We start from the raw sequence: 25,671 nt of genomic DNA on the forward strand, positions 1-25,671 counted from the left end.
ATTCAGAGTCAGCTTAGAAGGAACTAAAAGCAAGCACAGAAGGCCAACCACAGATCTTGCACAGAGGGCTCTGGTCCCCACCAGCTGTCACCTCTAAACCATGGCTAAGGGTGATACTTCTCACACACTCTCCTTCCGTCCACACATCTGTGTTCCAAGGAAAGGGGCATTTCCCAGGGTGCACGCTAGTCCCAGGACACATGCTAGCCCCAGGACACATGCTAGCCCCAATGCGCAAGCTATCCCCAGGACACACGCTATCCCCGGGACACAAGTTATCCCCGGGACACACGCTAGCCCCAGGACACACGCTAGCCCCAGGGCACACGCTAGCCCCAGGACACACGCTAGCCCCAGGACACACGCTAGCCCCAGGACACACGCTAGCCCCCACACACATCATCATTGAAGACAAAGCCCCCGAAAGCCTCGGCAAGTGAGCTGTTCAGCCCAGGGCAAGGGCACCTCCCTCTGGCGTTGAAAATCTCTCATTCAGCCAAATGTGGGCAAAATTCTCACTTTTAAAAGTCGGGGGAGCACCTCCTCGCCTTGCTGCTTAATCCGCCATTTCTGAGGGACACAGAGGACTTCCCACTGTTCCCTGTTGAGGACGCCACCCACGGGCTCTCCAGGTAGATGAGCCCTTCCTGCGTCTTTCAAGAAGGCTGGGCCGGCGACCCCTCCGTGGGGCTGAGCCCAGGGCTTGGAGCCAGGGGGTAATCCTAGCAGCTGCCCGAGGGCATGAGCAAGGGAACTGGGGGGGAGGAAGACTTGAGGCTCCCTGGCGGGTTGAGGCCCAATGGCCCATGTGATGGTGTTAGGAGATAGGGTCCGTAGGAGGTGGGGCCCGTAGGAGGTGGGGTCCGTAGGAGGTGGGGTCCTTAGGAGGTGGGGCCCTTAGGAGGTGGGGTCCGTAGGAGGTGGTAAGGTGTGGAAGGGGATGAAAGTCCCTACACCCAGACCTCAGCAGCAGAGCTCTCGCCCTCCCACCCTCCGTGGGAGGACACGGCAGGGAAACTGCCAGACCCCAAACCTGCCCAGGCCTTGGTCTAAGACTTTCGGCCTCGAGAACTCTGAGAAGTTCCTGTCTTCGTGAATCACCTGCCCTGAGGGACTGTCACAAGGAACTCGGCACAGGCCACTGCAGAGACCACAGCCTGCCCGGGACCCCTGAGCAGCCCATGGCCAGGAGAACAGGGTCTGCAAATGCACATGCCCCAGCCAGGCACAGTGAGGAGCTGAAGGGCATCAAACCCACAGCCACCCGCGCACCCCAGGGCCCTCAGGGCCCTCTGCCCCCTGTGCTGCACCCCAGCTCCCCAGACTGGGAACGACCAGGCCGGGACCCTTCCTAGGGGGGCTCGGCCCATCCTTGCCCGGTCCACCCTAGCCCTGCACAGGATGGTGTGGGACCCTGAGGGTCCAGAAGAAACGGTCAAGGCAGGATGCGAGGTGGCCGGAGGAGGGCAGGCCAGGACCTCATCACTGCGCCAAACAACTCCGGCTGGGAGGGTGGGCATTTTCTATGGGACATTTCGGATGTGCCAGAGCCCACTGGCGGCCACCCTGGCCGGCTGACAGGCACCAGCTGCATGAGTGGTGGGTTCCAGCCGTGCCAGCAAAGAGGGCATCACTGTCCGGGGGCAGGCAGGCAGCACGTGCTCCCAGTACGGTGCCCGGGGCGGAAAGCACAGCCCTCAGGGTGTGCAGGTCCTCGGTGCGACCATGAGCGACTGCAGATGCCTAGGCCATGGGGCACACCACAGAGAGGCCAATGCCACGGACCAGCGGCCCCACCCCTCAAAAACGTCAGGGAGACAACACAGGGGAAGCTGCAGGTGACAGAGACGGCCAAATGCACGCGCAACCTCAGACTTTCTTTTTCTGGAGACCGTGACTGGGCCAGTTGGTGAAATCTGAAAAAGATCTCTAGTGTGTGATCATTAACTCCCTGGTTCCGGTGACTGCACTGCAGAGATTCTGAAAGAAACGTGCTTGCTTTTAGGAAATACGCCTGTGAGGGGCACCACGTCAGCTGCTTACTCCCAACAGTTCAGAAACAAACGTGGGGGTGAAAGACGAAGACCCGGGGCGGGGCAGGAGGCAGGAGGGACACAGCCAACACGGCAGGAGGTTGGCACTTGGGCAACGGAAGCCAAGGGCAGATGGGCGTTCTCCACACTGGTCTTGCAACCTTTCTGAGATCTGAAGTTACATGGAAATCAGGTTAAAAGAAAAATTACAAATACTTTCAACTAAGAAAATATGTCTGAATGTCTTTCCCATCAATTACAAGTGTCTTTCCAAGATGAGTCCCATCCAGGGCCCTTCTCCACTCCTCCTCAATGGTTTCAGTGGATTCCTGCTCAGGCCCTTTTTCTGGACATAATGGCCAACTGTTTACAGAGAAATCAGTGGTGACTGGTGACTCTTTCTGGAGTCAATGGAAGATGACGGACCAGGAGCCTGGTGCAGCTGTTCTTGGAGGGAGGGAGGGAGGGAGGGAAGGAAGAAAGGAGGGAGGGAGGAAGGAAGGGACGGAAGGAAGGAGGGAGGGAGGAAGGAAGGGAGGGAAGGAAGGAGGGAGGGAGGAAGGGAGGGAAGGAAAAAGGAGGGACGGAGGGAGGGAGGGACGGAGGGAGGGAGGGAAGGAGGGACGGAGGGAGGGAGGGAAGGAGGAAGGGAGGGAAGGAGAGACCCGAGGGTTTCAGGTTCTCCCTCCCACACAGCCAACCCCACAGACAACCTTGGACAAAGTCGCAGCTGCTTGGGCTCAAGTTTCTCTTCCCTGCAGGAAGGGTGCTCGGCTCCAGAGGCTCAGCCCTGCCTGCCTTCTCCATCAGGAGTGCAGCTTGGGGCTCCGCTGCCCAGCCCACGTCCCTTCTGGAAAGCACAGGTTTACTGGTGGTTGGGGTCTTAGTATGTAACTTAGTATGTCTGCGTTCAGCAAGCAACCACTGTTTATCTGAACTTCTACGAACTGCGCAAGTAGGAAAAACGTGTACACAGCAAGCACGTTCGCTCAAACCAAGGGGACCAACGTCCTTCCCGTCGCCTCCAACACTCCCAGCAGCAGCAACCCCTGCTCACCGCGGCGTCTCCTCTGCATGGCCTACTTGGGAAGATGGCAACGCCTATCAGGCCCCAAGGACACCCCAAAAAACACACACACAAGCTCCCCACAGGCAACCTACGCAGTTGGAAAAAAGCACTAGAAACAACTTGCTTAAGTTGGATGAATACCGAGAAATTCATTAAACTTAGAAAACATTACGATGTAACCGCCACAGGGTCACACCTAGGATCCATGCGTCCGACTGTGCAGGGATGTGCACCAGTGGCCTCACAACAAAGCCCTGCGTGTGGGGCTGGCGAGGCATGACTCTGTCCTTCGCTGCTTATTAAAGTAGCACAGACGATGAGTCCAGAGTGCGAGGACGCACAGAAAAGGGGGATGGAACACATAAAAGCGGGGTGTGGCTGGTCCTCCCAGGTGGGGACTGCACTGAACACATGAGCGTGTGTTCAGCCACCAGCATGTTGCTACCAAAAGCAGCCTCAGAGCATGATTACAACCTTCAAGCCTTTAAAGAGAACACGTCTCCGCTCGCTTTCTTGAGAGGAGTGTCGCTTGGTCTCTATGGAGGCCACGGCAAGCGTGCTCTCAGCAGGATGGAAGTGCCCACTTGGGAGACGCACAGACGTTTCTATCTGTTTAAAACAGCCAGGTCAGACCTGAACCAAGAGTGCATCCCGGGGACGTCATGGGGCTCAATGCCATCCCGGTCAAGAGACTCTTCGTTAAAAATCCAATGCCCCCTCTAACCTTCTGTACACCCAGCCACCCCCCCAACCCTCTGCACACCCAGCCCCCCTCTAACCCTCTGCACACCCGGCCCCCCTCTAACCCTCTGCACACCCAGCCACCCTCTAACCCTCTGCACACCCAGCCCCCCTCTAACCCTCTGCAAGCCCAGCCCCCCCAACTCTTTGCACGCCCAGCCAACCTCTAACCCTCTGCACACCCAGCCCCTCTCTAACCCTCTGCACACCCAGCCCCCCTCCAACCCTCTGCACACCCAGCCAACCTCTAACCCTCTGCACACCCGGCCCCCCTCTAACCCTCTGCACACCCAGCCACCCTCTAACCCTCTGCACACCCAGACCCCTCTAACCCTCTGCAAGCCCAGCCCCCCCAACCCTTTGCACGCCCAGCCAACCTCTAACCCTCTGCACACCCGGCCCCCCTCTAACCCTCTGCACACCCAGCCCCCCTCTAACCCTCTACACACCCAGCCCCCCTCTAACCCTCTGCACACCCAGCCCCCCTCTAACCCTCTGCACACCCAGCCGCCCCCTCTAACCCTCTGCACACCCAGCCGCCCCCTCTAACCCTCTGCATGCCCAGCCCCCCTCTAACCCTCTGCTCGCCCAGCCACCCTATCTAACCCTCTGCACACCCAGCCGCCCTCTAACCCTCTGCTCGCCCAGCCCCCCTCTAACCCTCTGCACGCCCAGCCACCCTCTAACCCTCTGCACACCCAGCCCCCCTCTAACCCTCTGCACACCCAGCCCCCCTCTAACCCTCTGCACACCCAGCCGCCCTCTAACCCTCTGCACGCCCAGCCCCCCTCTAACCCTCTGCACGCCCAGCCCCCCTCTAACCCTCTGCACGCCCAGCCCCCCTCTAACCCTCTGCACCCCCAGTCCCCCTCTAGCCCTCTGCACACCCAGCCGCATCCCTTGCACTCCCTGGCCTGGACTTGGACATCGGCAGGCCTGGCTGCTGTGAAGGGCAGTGAGTTTTCCTCTGGCCGAGCCCTGCCTGTGTTTTGCGGATAGAGCCACTTGCCTGGGATAGCACCTCCTCCCTCGTCATTCTGCACGCTCATAACGACCGGAAGGCTCAAAGGACACACGGACACGGGAAAGCCTGGCGTGCGGTGCAGGAAGGTGAGACGGGCAGGGTCCTTGCCGGGTAGCCCACAGTGTCTAACCCTCAGGGCAGGTCCCGGTGGTGCCCCTGCCCAGGCGCCATGCACCAGTGGCCTCTGCCAAGCAGGGTGAAGCGGGGGCGAGGGATGGCCCAACAACTCAGATCAAGTCTCCCCAGCCAAACCCCACCCCGTGGGCCAAAGAGCAGCACCCAGACACCACGTGCCCTGAGGCAGGAGCGGGGTACAGACATCAACCCAACCCTGACCCGGTCCACCTCCTCCGGGGGACGGCAGGGCCCGACCCGGTCCACCTCCTCCGGGGGACGGCAGGGCCCGACCCGGTCCACCTCCTCCGGGGGACGGCAGGGCCCGACCCGGTCCACCTCCTCCGGGGGAAGGCAGGGCCCGACCCGGTCCACCTCCTCCGGGGGACGGCAGAACCCGACCCGGTCCACCTCCTCCGGGGGACGGCAGGGCCCGACCCGGTCCACCTCCTCCGGGGGAAGGCAGGGCCCGACCCGGTCCACCTCCTCCGGGGGACGGCAGGGCCCGACCCGGTCCACCTCCTCCGGGGGACGGCAGGGCCCGACCCGGTCCACCTCCTCCGGGGGAAGGCAGGGCCCGACCCGGTCCACCTCCTCCGGGGGAAGGCAGAACCCGACCCGGTCCACCTCCTCCGGGGGAAGGCAGGGCCCGACCCGGTCCACCTCCTCCGGGGGAAGGCAGAACCCGACCCGGTCCACCTCCTCCGGGGGAAGGCAGAACCCGACCCGGTCCACCTCCTCCGGGGGACGGCAGGGCCCGACCCGGTCCACCTCCTCCGGGGGAAGGCAGAACCCGACCCGGTCCACCTCCTCCGGGGGACGGCAGGCATCCTCAGCGGGTCAGAGGATTGATCCCAGTTCCGGCCAGGACACAGAATGAGCCATGGTACCGACCCCGACAAAACTCGCCTCCCCTCCCTCCTCCCAAAGACAAACCCATTTCTGACTCATCTCCACATTTAAGGACTGAAATGCTGAACTCATCTCACAGAAACCCGTGTAAAGGCCGGCTCCTTTCACATTTTACAACACAGCCGTGGCCTGCCCACGACAGCTTAGAAAGGCTGACTCAGGAATCTCAGTTTGTGCCAAGCTCATGGTCTCCCCAAAACCAAGTGCAGCAAAACTCGGGACACCTTAAAACCAGCGATAGGAACGGCCCCTTCACAAACACCATGGTCCCCTCCGGCGGGCATGTGGGGCAGGAGTGCGGAGGGGAATTCCAGGGTCCCCCAGGCCTGGGCCGCCCCACTTCACACCCTGACAGCGCATGACGGTTCCTGCTATTACTGAGAAACGTGAGTAACAAGGCTTTAAAAGGAGGCTCCTTCAGCCAGTAGCATCCAGGGCGAGAAGAAGAAGGCATGGCATTTCAACCCTCTCCTCTCACCTGGCCAGGCTGGGCTCCCCCACGCCTCAGAAAAGAGCGAGGCAGCCGCTCAGGAATTTCCCCTTAAAGGAGACTCGGGCAGGTGTCTGCAAATAGCTCATGAAGCCCGTGAATCATCCACGAATGTCCCTCACCTTCGGGCAGCACTGGGACAGCAGGGGCTGGTACTCTCCACACTGCCTGATGAGGCTTGTACGGTGCTTCATTCTGCAGACACGCCATCGGAATTAAAAATCCACAGGACCCGGCCAGAGTCACTGGGAAAGAAGCCCCTGTAAAGGCCGCCTGGCCTCTGGGCCACCCGCAGCCGCCTGTCATCTATCTTTCCACAGCCTTTCAAGGGCTCAATGGTCTCACAGCAGCCCCCAGATCCCCTGGGTTACTCCGCAGCACAGCAGGCCCCAAAGGCAAGCCCATCTGCGGATCCGACAGTGGGAACCAAAACCAAACGAGGGTCCAGAAGCCTGGCTGGGGTGGGAGAGGAAGGTGAGCTGCGCTCGTGGGTAACAGAGGAGGAAGACGGCGTCCTCGGGGAGACCGCGCCAAGTGCTGTCGACGCGTGTGCCCAGATGCCGCGTGCAGGGAGGGCGCCTGTCCTCTGGGGTCTTCCTCCCCGAAACACTCAGCCACAGGGTAACCACGAGAGAAAACACCAGACACTGCCCAACTGAGGGGCGTTCTCTAAAACGGACCAGGACTCCCCAAAACTGCCACAGTCATCAAAAAAAGAAAGTCCGAGAAACCGTCACAGCCAAGAGGAGCCCGAGGTGGCGCGGGAACCCGGTGTCTGTCACGTTGGATCCTGGACATGTCCTGGGACAGAAAAGCACACCCGGGAAGAGGCGGTGAAACATGAGCCTGCAGGGATGTGGCTCTGCATGGTGACCACCCACCAGGAACCCTCGACGAGCTGAACCCGCACCCGTGGCCAGCTCCCCGACAGCTGTGTGCACTGCCCTCCTGCTCCATCCATCCCAACATCTTCCCAGCTCTGGGAACAGCCCCGGCCTCGGCCCGCCTCATGCCTCGGAACAGCCTGTTTCAGCGCCCTCTCCCCAGAGGCCCCTCCTCGCTCACCTGCCCCGAGCAGCCCTAAGCAGCCAGCACTGGGTGGACTGCCCTGCCCACCTGCACTGGGACAGGGGCTTGGTCGCTGTAACCGGTGCCCGTCCCTCCAGGTTTAAAGCAGTTCCAGCAGCAGCTCTGCTCACAGCTTGTCTGGTGCCTTCATGAACCCCACGCACCAGGCTGACCTATCCCCAGGGGCCAGGGTCTCAACAGGACCTGCCCCAAGCAGACGTGCCCGGGACTGACAGCGTCTGGCCAGCAGGCCCGACCTGGGTCCAGGCCCCAGAACCACAGCCTCTGGCGGGCCCCTGAGACCTTGGAGGAGCCCTCCCAATAGCCAGCAAAGGCCGACAGCCACACCAGGCTGCCCTCCTCCTCAGCCATGAAGGCGGCGAGGTCAAGCCCTGGCCTGGAGAACTGGCCACAAGTCAGTTTTTTCTCATCTTATTTTTTCTACCTTTTCATTATAAAAACGACCCCAGGTAAGCAAGTGGGCAGACATCCTGTGCAGCCCTACGGGTACTAGCTGTCCACGCACAGATCCGCCCCACACAGCCCTGGTCTGATGCATGTCACAGCACACAGTGGCCACCACCGCCCAGACCCCCCTCCACCCCCCGACACTGAGCAGCCTTGTGGCCCTCCGGAGCCGCTTTGCTGAGTTTTCTCTGGCTGCAGCTGCCTGGGCAAGAGAACGTCTATCTGCTGAGCATCAACAAAGGGCTGCCCCTGCTCACCGGACCTACCAAGAGCCTCCCACCACTTCCCCAGCTCCCTCCCTGCCAAGCCCCCCAGCCACAGAGGCAACCTCCTATCTGTTTTTCACTCCAGGTTAGTTTTCCCGACACCTTATCAACAAAGTGAATGCAGACCCTGTGGTCAGTAAGATCCTCATGGGCTGGGGCCTTGGGAAGCAGCCTCCTGGGCTTGTCCAACCAGGCTGTGTCCCCACCCCGAGAGGGAAGGAGGCGGCTGCAGGTGGAAGGGCAAAGACCAGACACACAAGTGTCCCAGCCAGAGGAGGGGCAGCCCCTCCAGCCAGAGAGGCAGTGAGAGTCTGCATGTCAGATCCCTGACCCACCCCGATCCAGGCCTGGGAAGTGCGTTCATGGGTAGAAAGAAGCTGGCTCACCTCCCTAATCAGCCCTAATCCCCTCTGAGATCACAATGCCTCCATCAGCCTCCCTTTCTCAGTGGCTCATCCCTCCCCCTCTTCCTCCCGCGTTTTGGGATTTTACAGCCATTCTCCACAAAGGGCTCTAGGAACATCCTCTTAGACTCAGCCGGAAGCGGCTGGCAGGCAGGAGGGGCCGTGAAGCTGGAGCCAGGTCCGACAGCCTCCACTCCTTTCTGCCCTCCAGCGTGGGTGGTCCGTCCAGCTACCCAGCACTGCAGAGCAGTGGCGGGCGGCACCGGACCTGTGCACACAGAGAGGCGCCGGGCCTGGGGCAGGGGACAAGCAGGTCCAGGCTTCCTGGCTCCCTGCACTCAAGGAGGTTCTCAGGCCTGGCTCTGTGTGTCCCCTGGGTCCAGGGGGCCACCCTCCCCTGGAGCCACAGGGGCACCTGCAGCAGAATGAGTCCCAGCTGGTGACCCAGTGGCATCAGCCCACGTGGCCTCTGGGGACAGCCCAAGACTGAATGGACCCAGGAGCACCCCCCGCCCACGCCACTGCCTGGAGGCTGGGTTCCCCGTGAAGGCGCGGACCCAGGAACACTCCCAACCCCACTGCCTGGAGGCTGGGCTCCCTGTGAAGGTGCTGGGCACTGAAATAAAGTGTGTTTAGGTTCCAGGATCTGAACGCCAGCTGACGAACCCTGGCCCTTGTCCTCCCTCTACCCCTCACAGTTTGTGCTGTGTGGGCCCTAAAATCTAGAAACTGAGGCTCTCAGGGGCACAGGATGAGAATGGTCCAGTGTTCAGGCTGGGACACGGGGGGCTTCAGGCAAGCTCTCAGGCTTCCAGCACAAGTTTCTGGCTAAAGCGGTGCTGCCTTCTGAAGGAAAAACAGGCCCTTCATCACCCATTCCAGAAGGGACCTCATCCCAATAGTCTGTGCAGACACCACCGCCAGTATCCTGTAAACCAGGAGAGCGCCGGGAGATCCCAGCTCACCGTCAGAGGCACCGGGAGCAAGGCAGCCTGGCTGGAAGGTCCTGGCAAGCTATGGCCAGACACACATGAACACATGCCACACAAAACATACATGCACAGAGACGTGCATGTGTACACACGCACAGACGGGCACCTCCACGTGCACACGCAAACATGCTGACACGTTAAGACACTCTCCATACCCATACTCACACGCTTCCCCGCTCATACATACACACAACACTCACCTCGCAAACCTGCACACGCACCTGTCCTCACATGTGCATACTCATACCCACAGTCACACACACACACCAACACCCGCACATACACGTGTACACACACACATACCTGCGGCACACACATCTGCACAAAGTCCCGGGGACTACAGCCTCCAGACTGCATGACCCACGGGGCGGGGTGCCCAGGACACAGGCACGCACTGGGACTACAGCCCTTCCATCTAAAGGACACGCCTGCTCGCGGGAAGGTGGCCTCGGGTGAACTCACTTCCCGAACCCTCTGTCACGTGGCTGTTTGCTGGCCCTGGTCCAGCCTCCTCCCCAGCAGCCAGAGTGACATCTGAGCCATGGAGGGGCCGTGGGGTCCCCTAGTGCCAGAGACTCGGGGCCCAGGCAGCCTGCAGTGGCAGAGATGAAGGAACGCGGGAGAGGCAGGGCCCCCAGCGCACCTGCCAGGCCCTCCCAGGGCGGCTCCTGTTACAGGCTCGCTCTGGGCTGCGGTCAGGGACCCTTGGCGGCGTGGAGGGGACCCAGGAGGGGCCTGGCCTGGCACACTTCCCTCCTCCGATTTCCACTCCACTCAATCGCTCCCCAGTGACTGCCCAGGGCGTCTCTGAGCCTCCCTGAAAGCCCAGGCCCGACCCGCTGGCGCCAGAGGTCTGCAGACACAGCCAAGGAGATGAGGTCACGGCCACCGCCACCCTCGTGACAGGCTGGCTCCTGCCACGGGAAACTGAGGCACAGAGCAAACGTTCAAGGATCACTTTAACATCCTCCTCCCGGCTGCACGTCTGCCAGGTGGACATCCCCTGTGCACAGGACGTAAATGGACACGAACGCTGGGAGGGACAGCAGGGCCACCCCACCATGAGGACAGCTCCAGGCCATGGCAGACACACAAACCAGGCACGCCAACCAAGCACACGGGCATGCTGTGTGTGGCTGTCCATGGCCAGCCTTGGGGCTCACGTCCCAGCCCCCTAACTTCCCAGAGCCACTGTAACCAGCACAGTGGATGGCAATCTGACTCCAGGGGTCAACACAGGCCTGGGCGGGGCCCACTCTCATCCCAGACCCCAGGACCACTCCCCGCAGAGCCGAGGCCCACCAGGGGGGTGCGTGCAGGGTGCTGCCCAAGAAAACCCCAGAACGCAGGAAACAAACCACCCCAGGTCCACACGTGATTCAGAAACAGCACTCTCCTCCCCACAATTGTTTCCTCAAAAAGAAACCGCCCAAGGAGAGAGCGGAAACAGGCACAGGCTGGCAGGATGGGGGCCCACGTCACAGCCCAGGGCCGTAAGCAGCACTCGGACCCTGAGACCCCTGCAATGGCAGCACACGCCCCTCCCCACAGGGGTGAGGTCCTGCAGTCACCCACCAGCCAAAGGCGACCCTCCCCACGGGGATGAGGTCCTGCAGTCACCCACCAGCCAAAGGGGACCCTCCCTGCAGGGATGAGGTCCTGCAGTCACCCACCAGCCAAAGGGGACCCTCCCTGCAGGGATGAGGTCCTGCAGTCACCCACCAGCCAAAGGGGACCCTGCTGTGGGCCTGCCCCCCGGCACTCCCGGCCAGAGGCTCCAGGACCCTTGGGGAGTCAGCGGCCATGAACAGGGGAAGAGGCAGGGCCTGGACAGCGTGGCCAGCCAGGCAGCTCATCGTTCAGGAGCTCATTGTTCAGGCTACTGCACTGAAGCCAGAGGTTTATCTGCACAGAACAGGCCTCTGCCCCCAAAAGGGAGTTTCCCCCTTCTTCATAAAGGAAAGGTATTAACCCTTTGTGCTCTGCCCTCGTCCCTGGGCAGCACTTCCCCAGCATCTGAGAAGGAAGACCAAAGGAGACCAGCCCCCGTGTCAGTTACCAGGAGGGCCCCCAGTCAGCTGCTCACCAGGCCCCAGACGCCCCCAGCCCAGCCCACTGCCCTGAAGACCAGCTGGTCCACTCCTGAATGCCGTCCACACCCAGCCCCACCGGGCTCCACCAGGTTCCCATGCCCCACAGGGGGAGGTCTGCCCCTCAAGGCCCCTGGCGGGCCTTACACTCCCCAGCACCCTGGGACTCCTGCCCCACCCACCACACGGGCGCCACAAAATGACTCTGGGTTCCACCCTCAGAAACACTCAGCTGATGGAGCCGGTTGAAATCAAAAGCACCCAGCCAGGAACTGTGGTTAATACTTAACGTCAAACATCAAACTTTGCCCTCCAGACCTCGGTCTAAGGCACAGCTTAGAAAATTCATATTCTGGCCAGATATGGTGGCTCACGCCTGTAATCCCAGCACTCCGGGATGCCGAAGTGGGCAGACCACTAGAGGCCAGGAGTTCCAAGCCAGCTTGGCCAACATGGCGAAACCCCATCTGCACTAAAAATATAAAACTCAGCCAGGCGCAGTGGTGCGTGCCTGTGGTCCCAGCTACTCGGGAGGCTGAGGCACGAGAATCGCTTGAACCTGGGAGGCGGAGGTTGCAGTGAGCTGAGTCTGTGCCACTGCACTCCAGCCTGGGTGACAGAGTGAGACTCTGTCTCAAAAAAAAAAATAAGAAAATTCATATTCCAACAGGGATGGTAACAGGAGAGCCCTCCGGGCAGCCAGCTGGCCTCACAGAGGCCATCCATCACTGGGGTGTCGGCTCCACTCGTGCCCTTCACAGCTGGGGGGCCACCCTGGGCTGACCTCCACTCCCAGTGCTGTGCCCGGCGGTGCCACATCGGGATCCGTCTGCAGTGCCCGAGGACGGCAGCCCTGGGAAGGCTCCGTGGTCCAAGGTATAAAAGGAAAACAGGATCTCGGGACCCAAACACACTAAGCCACAGGTAAGAGTCAGGCTGGGAACCGGGTCACGCAACCTGCCTTCCATTTTCTTCCTGTGTAGAAGGCTGCAGGCCTCCCTCACATTTTAGGACTCACAGGATCCTTACGCTAAAGCAGCTGCAATGAAACGCACCCCGACGGTGGAAACGACAGCTCATCCTCACGGGTGTGGGACCAAGGACAGAACCAGGAGTCGCTGCTCTGCTCGCCGGAGGCAAACGCACATCTGACTGCTTCACCCACCCTGTGTTGACTGTGTCCTGACTGCTTCGCCCACCCCGTATTGACTGTGTCGTAGGTAAATGTGCAGATTCACTGAGCGTGAGGCGTGAGGGGTTCTTCCTTTACCCCCACGTGTAACACATGGGTTCAGTGAACGCTGATCAAACGCTGCCTATCTGCCCTCCCTCTTCTTTCTGTTTTTTTCTTCCCCTAATACGCACGCTTTAACCTCTGAATATTCAAGTTCTCAGCCTTCTTTGAGAAGAAAAGCCCGGACCACGGAAGTTTCCCGTAGTTCTGTGTTAGGCGCATCCTTAACCTCGGCAAATAAACCTCTCAAGTGATTGAGGCCCACCTGGGTCGCTTTCTGTGATTTACAAAGTCCACCCTTCCCCCATACAGGAGCCTGGGCCATCTGGGAAGCCCTGGGTCAGGTCCAGGGAACTGTGTAGGACGTGGCCCCACGTCCAAAGTGCAGAGGCCCTGACAGAGGTGGCTTCACTCCACGGCCCACTCACTGCCAGGCATGAGGGGAGGACAGCCCCCAACTCACCCTCAGGGTCCCTCAGGTGCCTCTGCTTGACTCCAGCCACCGCCTGGCAAGGTCTCCGACATTCACCAATCCCCAGCAAACCTGTGTGGCTTCAGCCTGGACCAGCCGCCCTGCACCCAGGCCTGAGCACCTGGCCCTCCCCTTGGCACCACCTTCCCAACGGCCACCCAGAGCACAGGAGAGGCACTGAGGAAGCCACTCACTCTAAGAAGGGGATCTGGTGTCCAACGCTAGACAGAAAACCACCGTGGAATCCGTTTGGCCTCGCCCACTCAGAGAGGCCTGGGGAGCTTTGCAGAAGAGGAAACCATGAACCCAAGTCCACGAGGCAAAGGTCTCCTCACATGATCAGAAGCCCAGGAGCAGGTTCAGACCTGAACACGAGGCCACACCAGGAGAGGGAGCCCCTGGTCACTTACTGACGGGCCTAGCCCAGGGGGGAAGGAACGGATATCCAACACCCAACACTGCGTGACCCTCTGCTGCGGAGGAAGCCCCAGCCCCTCTCTACCTGCCACGGCATGCAAACACACACACACACACACACACACACACACACATACACACACGCTGTGGAGGAAGCCCCAGCCCCTCTCTACCTGCCACGGCATGCATGCGCGCGCACACACACACACACACGTGAGCATGCCCACAGCTGTGCAAGAGCACAGTGCACACATGTATGCACATGCGTGTACATATATGTGCACATATACATGATGCAAGCACATGGCTCACACGTGGATACACCTGCACACTCACAAGGCACATAGGTGCCCGCACACATGGACCCAGCCAGCTGACCTAAAGCACCAATGCTTTACCGCATGCCTGCTAAGGAGAGCCTCTTGCCTGGAGACAGCCTGGGAGTATGTCAGGCACAGGAGGAAGCACAGACCCCGGCCTGGATGCCCAGCAGCCACCGCGTTCCTGTGTATCTTTTGTTTCCTTCAGTTTTAAAAAGGGAACTTGATAAACAAAATGCATGTCTTGCAGCCTCCCTGCCTGCTTACCACATATCCATGACCTTCCATGCCCGTAAGGCGGAGCCCAGCTGCTGCAGGGGCTCCCGGGCACAGCCGTGGGGTCAATGGCCTGCCTGTCCCTCCTGCTCCGACTGCCTGCCATGTCGGTGTCGGGAGCGCCCTTCTGAAATCTGGGGACAACAAGAGCTCTCTGTCCCTACTCGGCAGGACAGAACCTGGACGGTCTGTGTGTGGTCCCCCTATCTAATGCATGATCCCCCAAGTCCCTGCATCCCCAAAGGGGACCCCAGATCAGCACGACCGGCGTGCACCATCTCGCCGTTCCCAAGGGCAGTGCAGAGCATGGCACCCAGCACCTGACAGGCAAGGACGAAGGGGCAGCTCTCGCTGTCCTCAGATTTTGGGAGGGGGCTCCCAACACGGACACGGGAGGTAGTTGGAGCAGGAGGGACAGGCAGGCCGCTGACCATGCGACCGGGCCTCTGTCAGCGGCCAGGGGCAGAAGGAGGCAGGACCGCCCCTGGACAACCAACACGAGCTCAGCCACAGTGGAAAATCTCAGAAACGGAACCCAAAGAGGGAAGTAGCACCCGAGCCAGGAAGAAGCTCCCGGCAAACCTGGGAGAGCCCCAGCCGAGGGTGGGAGACCTGGGGGTGCCAGGCAGGACCCACCCTCTCCCAGCCCAGGGAGCCCTGGACGAGTGGAGGTCCCTCCTGGAGAGTGGGTGGCCAGGGCCTGCGGGGCCTTGACGGAGGCTCTGCATGCTGCACCTTCCAGACAGGCCGGGGCACCGGCCAGCCCTCCCTTCCCACCCCTCCCAGGGTCTCTGAGGCCCCTGGACGCACCCCTACAAGCTGGGAAGGAGCGAGTCTACCCTGACATAGTCACGGAGGAAGGGTTGGGCTCGCCCAAGCCAGTTACAAAACCCACTCTACCCTGAAGTCGGACAAGACGCAGCCAGCGCCCAGCAGTGTCCTCCCGCCTCCTACTCTCAAAAAACCACCCCACTGAGAAACTGAGGGCTAACACGTCCTTCTCATTTCAAGACGAGGTATTTCACATAAAAATAAAACCAAGAATAAAAGCTCGGTCCGAAGAAGTGCTGAGGGCACAGTGCCCATCCTGGGGACAGGACGCCTCCCGCAGAGGCTCCACCAGAAGCAGCAGGGAAGCTGCAGGGGTCGGGGACAGGAGGCCCCTGGAGCCAGGCTGGGCAGACGCGGCCTTGCTGGGCTCTGGGTCGAGCCAGGCAGCCTGGGCAGCAGCATCTACCCCTCCTTCCCCAGAACCCCCCCAACCCAGGCTGGGGACACCAAGGCCCCTGCTCCTCAAGTTGGGGTGGCTCAGGACGCCTTCTCCACGCCCACCTCGCAGTGCCTAGGATCAGCCCACCAGGCCCCTCAAACTCGCTTCGCCGTCACCCAGGCGCCAGCCCAGAAGCTCCAGTACCTCCACAGACCGTTCAGGGGAACGGCAATGGAGTCAGGAAGAGCTTGGGTGGTGCTGGTAACTCTGTGGCCGGACAGGTTTGGACCTGGCCTGTGACCTTGTGGCGTGGACCCCACACAGCAGGCCTTTGGGAGGGGCTCCGGCTTCTGCAGGACCCCCGCCCCCCACCGCCACCAAAAAGCAAAGTCTGTGCCTCCTTCCCCAGGCTCCGTGCCCATCACGGGACTCCTAACCACACCTCTGTGGGCTGAAGATCAGGATGTGATCAAGTGGATTCTGAAGGGCAGCTGCATGCCTGTTACAGCCTGGCCGTGGCTGGGCGCCGGGCCCTTTCTGTGGAAGTAGGAAGCGGGTCCAGCACAAAAGCCCCAGGTGCAAGTTCTCTGCCAGTTCGGAGAAATCTCCCAAGTTCAGCTCACACCACAGGGCCACCCTCAAAAGTGTCCAGAAGCCCACACCTGGCCCATGCCCTCCCGTTCTCCATTTCATGAAGGCCAGGGAGCCTCCTGACACACCCATAGCAGGACCTGAGTGCACGGGCAGCGACATGGGCAGCGCTCGGCCAGGGCCACTGCCTGCTGGGCAGACACAGGCCCAGGGCACCGCTCAACAGCCTTCAGAGTAGAAGAGACAAGAAGACGAACAAGCACAAAATTCCCTCTGCCTTAAAAGCAAATGACACAGTCTAGAGAGAAAAGTGAACCTGATCAGCCTTGAGAAGGGGCCGGCCAGGCAAGAAGAGGCTCCTTCTGAGTGCGTTCCGGGGGCGTTGCTACAAAGCTCACACAGAAAGACCACGCCAGGGCCCACCCTCCTTGGTGCTTCCTGCCGCCCTGGTGGTGACCGGAGAGAAGGGGCTTGGACTCATGGACCCTGCTTAGTTAGCACTTCACCTGGTGTTGAGCCTGGCGGCCCCGCCTGACCATTTCCAAGATCTGGGCTGGCCTCTGTGCAGAGCAAGCTGAGACCACGCTTCGCCCGCCGCGGGGACCCTGATGACGCATCCCAGGCCACTGCCTTCACGGTGGGTCCCCACCCGTGTCCCCGGGTTCCTAAACTGCCTGGAAGGGATGTCTGGCCTTTCCTGCCCGGGATGGTGGGTTAGGAAGGATCTGGGGTCTGGCGCCAGACTTGTCCCTGGACAGACCTCACCTTCCTTCCACTGCCAGGGAGCAGGGAGGCTGCCACCCACTGCATGAGACCCGGGCACATGCGGGCACGGCCAGCACGCGGGGCGGCGGCTGGACTGAGTCCGGACACCTTCTCAGAGACTCCGGATGGAAGGGCCTAAGAGCCTCCGGTTTCTAGAGGGGGCTGAGATCCGGGGAGTAACCGGGATTTGGAGCCAGATGGAGGGAACAGGGCTGGGGGATTCTCTCCCCAGCCCCGTCCCCACCGCCCAGAGAAAGTGAAAGTGCTAGAAACCTCCAGATTCCCGGAACGGGGGACGGGAACACGGAGGACGCGGCCTGAGCAAGGCCCCGGTGGCTGCCCCCTCCCCAGCCAGGGCGCAGTCCTTCCTGTTCCGCCGCTGGGGGCGGGCGGCTCCTCCAGGGTCAGGCGGGGCAGGACGGGCCGGCCCGGGCTAGTGTTACCGGACGGCCGCGGCGCAGGGGAAGGGAGAGCGGAGACACAGGACGCCGCGGCTCCCGAACCGCCGGGGTCTCCACCGCCACCCCTGTCCCACCAGGGACCACCCAGGGGCCCGGGCCCCTCTGGAGGCGCGCTCCAGCCCCTCCCCGTTTCCATGGCTACCAGCAGCGGCGTCCACACCTCCGCCCCCGGTCCCACCCGAGCGGACGGTACCGGGAGCCTGGGCAGGGCCCCTCGCCCCCTAGCCCTGCCACTAACGTGGGGTGGGGGACCGAGAACAGGCGGTGGGGGCGCGGGAAGGGGCGCCTCCTGTACCCCGGGCCCCGCCGCCCGCCTCCGCTCCCGGATGCAGGGCCCAGACCCGCGCTCGGGGCGCTCGGCCTTTGTCCGGCCAGGTGCGGCCGCGCTCACCCGGGCTGGGGCGCTCGGGCTCGGGGCCCTCTGGGGTGCCCGGAGCCTCCGTCCGCTCGGCAGTCTCGTCCCCGCCGCCGTCGGCGTGCGCCTCCACGGGCACCACGGTGAAGTTGGTGGGCATGGCCGCCTGCAGCCCACAGTCCCTACCCCGGCCCGGCCCGCGCTGCGCCGCTCCCGCCGACGCCACGGGACTTGGGCGCAGGGGCGGGGTCCGACCGACCCGCCCCGCCCGGGCCACGTGACTTCACCTGCTTGCCCCGCGGCCCCACGAAAAGTTGGCCCGCGGCGGAGCTGGGCCAGGCGACTTCCTGCAGGGACTCAAACCCAGGCTGTGTCCGTCCGACCGCCCCGACCCGGGACGCGGGGCTTTCGCTGCCTGCCCCCCCCCCCCCCCGACCATCGCAGAGCCCGCGAATCCCCGCTCAGTCTCCTGCACCCCCTCCTGCTGCAGCCCTCTGCCCCTCCTGCTGAAACCCCCCGCCCTCCCCGCCCCGCTCCTGCTTGCCCCCTCCCCGCCTCCCCTCTTGTCCCCTTCCCGACCCCCCACTCCTGCTCCAGCCCCGTGCCCCTCCTGCACACCCTCCTCCTGGAACCCCTCACCCCTCCTGCACCCCCCCATCCCTCCTGCACCCCCTCTGGCTGGGCCCCCCTGCCCCATGAACCCCCTCCTGCTGGAACCCCTGCCCTTTCTGCACCCCCTCCTGCTGGGCCGCTCCTCCTTCTGCGCACCCCTCCCGCACCCCCTCCTGTTTGCCGCCCCTTTCCTGCTTCAGCCCCCTACCCTTCCTGCTTCCCCTCCTGTTCCCCCCTGCCATCCTCCAGCACCCACCTCCCACATAGTCCGCCCACCCACTCCAGGCTGTCAACACCCACTCAGACCCTGGGCTCCTAGCCTGGCTCCTGGCTAGCCCAGCCTGGCTGCGAAGGCATCTCCAGTGGAAGGAGTCTTGGATAGCCTGGGGGTGGGGTCCTCCAGAGCTTGGTCCAGCTCCAGTTTAGGGACCTAACCCAGTAGAGGGAGTCCCCCCCCATGACAGATACCACCCACGAAGACCCCATTCTCCTCCACACCTGCCCCAGGAGTGCCCCGCGGCCCCTGCCCTGGAACCCTTCCTTCCCTCCTTGGGAAATGTTCAGAAGCCCACTGGGTGATGCAGGTAAGGTGGAGTTCCAGAACCCACCAGGCGGACACCAGGATACCACCCGCCAGCACCTGGCACATTTCTCAACAAATGACTCACGAAAAACACAACAATCAGATGTCCGTCAATGGGGAATTGGGCTAAAATGCTATGGCACACAGGTGCAATGAGTCAGCCTTTATTCATAATCACCCACAACTGCTGTACAACAACAAAGCAGAAACACAGGTGGTGTCGGCAAACACGGCCACAGCCTCTTGTCACATGGAAAATGGGCATGGCCTGGCCATGTTTTAGCAGCATGCCTGTCTAATCCTAAAAGGCAGCTGGAGGGGAGTGATGGCCTCCAGGCTGTGAGATCACGGGGCTCTGTGGGTTCAAGGAACGCAAGCCCAACCTCACCAGCCATTTCTAGTAAAGCCAGTTGTGCCCTGGGGTGGCCCAGGGTTCTACCCTTTGCCCCATGGACTCTTCTGGGCAGAAGCTGTAGGCCTGGGCCCCTCCTGGAACGTCGCCCATCCAGCACCAGCCCTTGCAGAGTTGGGGGTTCCTCTGGCCTGGGTGTCTGGATCGGTGCCTGCTCCACACTCTCACCCCACCTCCCACCAAAGGGAGCTCAGGGCTGTGGATGGTGCTAGGTCAGCTGCCTCCCTGGGTCAGCAGGACGAAAGGTAGGAAACTATCACCTCCCCAGAAGATAAAATAGTTCCCAGGCATCCTTATGAGGAGGGCTGGCTTTGCTGAAAAGATCCAGAGGGCGGGAACAGAAGTGCCCAATGGGGTCAATTATAGGGTTCACACTTAGGGTGCTGGGTAAACCCTCTCCTCAGTCACCCCAGCAGGGGCTTCTGTACATTGAATCCTGGTCGCCGCCCAGCGCTATTCCCGAGGGTTGGCCAGAGCTCAGGGTGGGCACGAGGCCTTCCCAAGTGATGCCAGCAGGAGCAACAGATGTGCAGGGCTCCCGTCACACGTCCAAGCTCTGCTTCACACCCCAGGACCCCAGGGCCGGCTGCCCACCACGTGCTGGCTGTGGACCTTCAGAGGAGCTGGTTTGAAGGGTCTGTGGCCAGGGCCAGCTCCCGGACTCGGGACTCATCAGCTTAATTTTACAGAGGAGGAAACCGAGGCCCAGGAGTTTAGGGTCCTGTGGCAGCTCCAAGGGTGGTCTTCTCAGTGACTACAAAATCTTGACTAGGACCAGGGGCCATGGCTGAAGCACCTGGGTGGGTGCCCAGCCCTGCCAGGCAGAAGGCGGGTGGCTTCTCTTGTTTAAATCTTAGATCTTACTTATGGGAGACCTGGGGTGGGGGGTGAGGTCTGCCTTTTGCATTCTTATCAGGTGAGTCATGACAGGGATCAGCCCCCTGTAAGCACCTGCGGGTCAAGACAGAGAACCTTGCCAGAGCCCAGAAGCCGCTGCAGGCCCCTCCCATCCCATCAGTAGCCCATCCGTACGGGCCTGGTGGCTCCTCCCTTCGCTCTGTGGGTTTCCATGTCCACATATATCCTCCCACACTGCAGCCTGGGGTTAAATGTGCGTTGTGTGACTTTCAGTGCTCTCTTCCTACCCACCTCCATCCCTCTGTCCTTTTCTGTACCCGGCACCTGTTGTAGGAAGCAGCCCTCGGACACGTGGAGGTGCCCAAGGCCTGGGTTGGAGCTGCATCTTTCGGTGCAGACCTCTGCGTCTCCTGGAAGTGGGCACCTGGAGCCAGGGGCCTGCTGGGATCTGGGTCCAGTCCCCTGGCAAGGCCGGGGGCTCTCAGAGGGAGCCACACACTGTCTGGTGGTAGCTCCTCCGTCCGCAGTCATTGGTGCTTGATGTCTGAATCGACAGATTCATGGAGCAAAACGGTGATTTTCCAGTGCGTGGTGGCTTTGTCATGAATTCACTGGAAGGAGAGGCTCATCTTGTCCGTCTGGCCGTCTGGATAATGGTGCCCACAGGAAAGGCAGGGCAAGGGTGCCTCTCCCTCATTTGTCGGTTTTCACAATGGTGAATTGGTTCCCGACGATCTCCCAAGTGTATTTATATATCGCTGATGAAACACATTGGTGGGTCTCAGTCGATCACCATTAGTGCCCTTTCCAATCATTGGTGTCCAGCTTTGCCCAGGGGAGCCTCTTCAAATGCAATCTCGCATCCTTATGATGTGAGCCTGGTCATCTGCGATGGCCTCTTGGCCGTGTGCAGGGCACAGCCAGGGGAACCCTGGGATTTAGTGCGAAAGTGTAGCCGATGGTGGTTACATTCTGTGTGTAGATTCTCGGAACAGTCCCTGCTGCCTGCGACCCTGGGGTGGAGTTTCTAATTGATTAGGACGGACACCCAGTGCCAGCTTCCAAGCCAGGAGGCCGCTCGTGCCCACGGCTTGGAATCAGGGCTGTGGCCTGGGCGGGCTCTCACCAGGCGCAGGCCACCTCCAGGTGTCCGTGTGCCTCTGCACACAGAGCTTCTCCCCAGGTCCGCAGGTCCCCCCAGTCCACTTCTGCTTTCCTGTTAGGGTGGGGGGCTCATCTCCTGGTGTGTCATCTGCATCCTTCTGGGCTGGGAACCTGCTATTGGGTACCAGGCAGGGCGCACCTCCAGGGCTGAAGGATGCAGGTGGGGCTGGCAGGCAGAGCGTCCGTGGAGAGCTCCGTGTCCAGGCAAGAGGACACCTGGAGGAGGCCTGCCCTGGAGGCCCCACACTCCTTCTCACCAGAAGCCACCCGCCTTCTGCCTGGCAGGGCTGGGCACCCACCCAGGTTCTTGCCTGTTGGCCTGGCACCCATGGTGAGTAGGGGGAGAGAGGGGAGGAAGGAGAAGCAGGGGAAGAGGGGAGGGAAAGAAAAGAGGTGGGAAGGGAGGAGAGGGAAGGGGAAGCAGGCAGAGGTGAGGGAAGGGAGGCCCCAGTTACCCAAGGCTAAAGTTATTTTTAAAAAACAAAACCTTTTTTTTTAAGTGTGGTGAGCCTCTCCGGGCAGGGTGGGGTATGTGGACATCAGTGGAGGAAGCAGAGGCTCCGGCCGCCTGTGGGACCCGCACTCTCCCTGCCCAGGAGTCCCGCCAGGGCCGAGAATTCTGCGCATGGCCAGGGTGGCCCTAAAGCCCCACATCCGCCACCACCTGTGGGGGCTCGAAGGGAGCTGTGGTAGGCAGGGATGACAGAAGACCCCAGCCACAGCCCCAGGCCCACGGCCGCATCTCCCCTGAAGATGCAGCCCTGTCCCAAGGGTTCTGCAAACAATGCCAGGCTCTTCCCAGGCAGGCACCGCAAGCTGTGCCCCCCTCCACCGCTGGCTTGCCCAGGGCGGGGCCCCTGGGCCTGGTGGATGGTGGGCCTGGCTCAGCTGGTGCCGGGGAGCCTGTCTGCACAGTGGCCGGGTACGTGGGGTTCGGAGCCTCCCGGGTCCTGTGCCTGCTGGGCAGGGGCGCATCCCATGGAGCTGAATCTGGGAACAGAAGGGGCCTCCCCTCCCACAGAGCTCCTCTGAGACCGTCTGTGTCTGAGACTGTAAGTGACGCCAACAGAAGGTCAAGCTTGAGCGACAAAGCTCTCAGTCCTGTAATTCACGGACACTGAGTCTTCGCTCAAGTTCCCTCTGGAAGATTCCATGGATGAGGCCGACACACTCTGCCCCTCACTCAGGAGGCTCCAGGATTTTTAGACCACGTGTGCAGCTTTCCTTCTCTCAAAGTATAACTCACATAATGTTACTCAGAATCTCACACGGACGCCTGTGAGCTGCGGACACAGGGAAGGTTCCGCATCTCCTCTGAAGTCCAAGCTGCCCAGAAGCCCACCCACCCCCCGCCAGCTCTCGTTCCTGCTCCACAGGTGACTTCTTTCCCGTGAACCTTGGGCAAATGTTTGCTGTTGGCTTAGGGGGAAAGGCTGTGCCAGGGTCCAGATGGGCTCAAAACCTCCCAACCTGGCAGACACGCAGCCCAGGCCATGCCAGGGTCCAGGTGAGCTCAAAACCTCCCAACCTGGCAGACACGCAGCCTTTCAGAAACGGAAGCAGAGCCCAGGACATGGTATGGCCAATCCTCTCACAGGCATCATAAAGAGCTGGGTTTGGAAGACGAGGCCAACCCTCATGGATGCCGCCCCCGACCCCGGCAACACCATGAGATCAGGGATTTGCTGGCTCTGTCTCAGAGCCGCGGAGGGTCCTGCTCAAACCCCAGAGCCGCGGGGATGGGCTGCGGGGCTGGTGGGGGCGTACTGCGAGGGGCCGCTGAGCAGGCTGGGGTGAGCTGGGCCTGGTCTGTGGGGGTGGGGGCACAGCCTTCGCTGGGGAGGCAGCCAGGGAAGGGGTTCCTACCAGCCTGAGATGGAGCAATGGAGCAACTAGTGAAGCCAAGTTTGCAAAATTATCCCCGTTGGTGGAAGGGATCCGACCTGACTCCATCTTGGTTCTGACCTCCAAGCTGTCCTTGTTCCTTCCTGGGCGTGGGCTGAACTAACTTTGGGAGGAACTTAGTTTATAGTTAAAATAAACCTCCTTCTTGCCTGAGGACTAGACTGCCTTTGTAGGATTAACAAATTAGCCACAAGATTAAAGAAATTGTGGTTTAGGAGTCAATGCAGCTGGAGGCTACAAGATTCTGACCCTCCCTAAACTGCTCCTAAAATCCATGCCTGAGATGTTTTGCAGACCCTTGCTGCACTAGATGGATCAGCTGGCACCACCCAGATCAATAGACTGGCTCATCTGATCTTGTGACCCCCACCAGGAACTGACTCAGCACAAAAGGACAGCTTCAGTTCCCTATGAGTTCATCTCTGACCTGACCAATCAGCAGTCCTGGCTCACTGGCTTCCTCACCCACTAAGCTGTCCTTAAAAACTGATCCCTGCCGGGCACGGTGGCTCATGCCTGTAATCCCAGCACTTTGGGAGGCCGAGGCGGGCGGATCACGAGGTCAGGAGATCGAGACCATCCTGGCTAACACGGTGAAACCCCGTCTTTACTAAAAATACACACAAAAAAATTAGCCGGTCATGGTGGCAGGTGCCTGAAGTCCCAGCTACTCCGGAGGCAGGAGAATGACGTGAACCCGGGAGTCGGAGCTTGCAGTAAGCTGAGATCGCGCCACTGCACTCCAGCCTGGGGGATAGAGTGAGACTCCGTCTCAAAAAAAAAAAAAAAAAAACTGATCCCAAATGTGTGGAGAGACTGATTTCAGTGACAATAAAACTCCGGTCTCCCGCACAGCCAGCTCTGCGTGAATCACTCTTTCTCCACTGTAATTCCCCTGTCTTGATCCATCAGCTCTGTCTGGGCAGCAGGCAAGGGGAACCCATTGGGCGGTTACATGAAGGGGAGTCCATGGGCCTCAGCCCCTTGAACAGAGAGATAAGAAGATCCCACGCTGGGAAACGTTTCGGTGCAATCTGAGAACATCGTGGACAGGCCTGGCAGCCATCCAGACCCAGCAGAAGAGCCTTCCTGGCAGCAGCGCCAGGGATTCTCTAAAAACAGGTGTGACCCAGACCCGCCCCCTCGCCAGACACAGATGAGCTGTTGGCCAAATGCGAAGGCCGCCGAAGCCGTCCTTGGGCGTGAAAGGTCCTGGGAAGTTTCCCCTTTCTAGACCGGGGGATGCCTCCTGCCAGGAAATTCGAATGAGTCCAGGAGGAAGGAGAAAGCCTGGACCTGACACAGGCCTCAGAGGGCCCGGTCTCACCCATTTCTAATGGAACCCATTAAAAATCAGAGAGTGTGGGGGACCCAGACAACGGTAAACAGCTGTGCTCATAACATCAAATGTGCCGGCCCCGCAGCCTTGCAGGTACCAAGGTTGTTTCTGGTGGCTTCTTGCAGGGCTGTGGGAGGTGTGGGGGTGTCTCGCTGTATTTCTGGGCCGGCTGGCAGAAGAGGCAGAGCTGGCGCTCACATCAGCCTCCCGGCGGGACGGGCTCACAACCCACATTGAGCACCCAGAGCCAGACCTCCCCAGAGGAATGTTCTGGGGGAGAGGGAGGGGCACAGACGACTGCTCCCGAAAGGAGGGCCCTGCCTGGTTTTGTGGTCCCGAATCTGGTGTGCACACCCTCAGTCTGCAGCAGCTCGAAGCCCTCCTGATGAGAGCCGACACAGGTAGGGGCCGGAGATGCTTTTGTAGAGCTGGAAGGCTGAGTTCTGCCATCAGCTTTGAATTTTACAGCTTTCTGGTGGGATCAGAGAAGCACCTGCGCAACCTCCCCCGAGTTTTCGAAACATGAAGCTGGGAACCTGGACTGCAAAGCTGGCCTCAGTTACCGCCACTTTTTCCCAGAGCCCTTCTGGGGCGAGTTTTCTGGACTTGGTCACCGGGGCCAGCACTCGTTGAAGGTGAGGACCCCGTGACCCCACCCCGCACAGCAGCACCCAGACACCCGCTAGGGCCCCAGCTCCCAGGGGACGCCTCAGGCACGCACACATCCCTGCCTGGGTGATGCTGAGGTTACACACGCCCTTTGGAAAGCTCTGGTGCTGCCTCGGCTGCACCATGACCCCCTCTAGCTGTGTGCGGCCGGCTCGCCGCCCATCGTGCCGTGGTCCTGGGTGGACAGTGAGGCTCAGCCCTGATCGTCGGGCAGCGAACGTTTCAGGAAGCACGGGAGCAATGGGCTTTGGGCCACCTTCCTCTCCCCAGCACCCTTCCAGCCACCCCGTGCCAGGCTCCTCACCCACACAGCCCCATCCCAGACACACGGTGGTTCTGGAGGGCTGCATTTCAGGG

At 61.0% G+C, this 25,671-nt stretch overlaps 1 protein-coding gene and 1 long non-coding RNA gene across 4 annotated transcripts in view; one reads left to right on the plus strand and one right to left on the minus strand.

Annotated features, from left to right (window-relative positions):
* Positions 1–25,671, minus strand: part of SLC12A7 (solute carrier family 12 member 7) — a 106,174-nt gene that overhangs the window by 39,707 nt on the left and 40,796 nt on the right. Inside the window, exon 1 of one of the 3 annotated variants that reach the window (XM_054488011.2) lies at positions 17,809–18,012. The exons of 1 other annotated variant lie outside the window; for it this stretch is intronic. In XM_054488011.2, the coding sequence (XP_054343986.1) occupies positions 17,809–17,932 (124 nt within the window). In that variant the 5' untranslated portion in view covers positions 17,933–18,012. Of the gene's footprint in view, positions 1–519; positions 631–17,808; positions 18,013–25,671 lie in introns of those variants that run through there. One more of the 3 variants, XM_063664627.1, reaches the window with a different exon arrangement.
* LOC129036622 (uncharacterized) lies at positions 20,177–24,164 on the plus strand. The gene is made up of 2 exons (XR_008502608.1): positions 20,177–21,732; positions 21,902–24,164. It is a non-coding gene; the product is annotated as an uncharacterized LOC129036622 (long non-coding RNA).

Source organism: Pongo pygmaeus, chromosome 4 (assembly GCF_028885625.2).
Source record: "Pongo pygmaeus isolate AG05252 chromosome 4, NHGRI_mPonPyg2-v2.0_pri, whole genome shotgun sequence".
Classification (NCBI taxonomy): domain Eukaryota; kingdom Metazoa; phylum Chordata; class Mammalia; order Primates; family Hominidae; genus Pongo; species Pongo pygmaeus.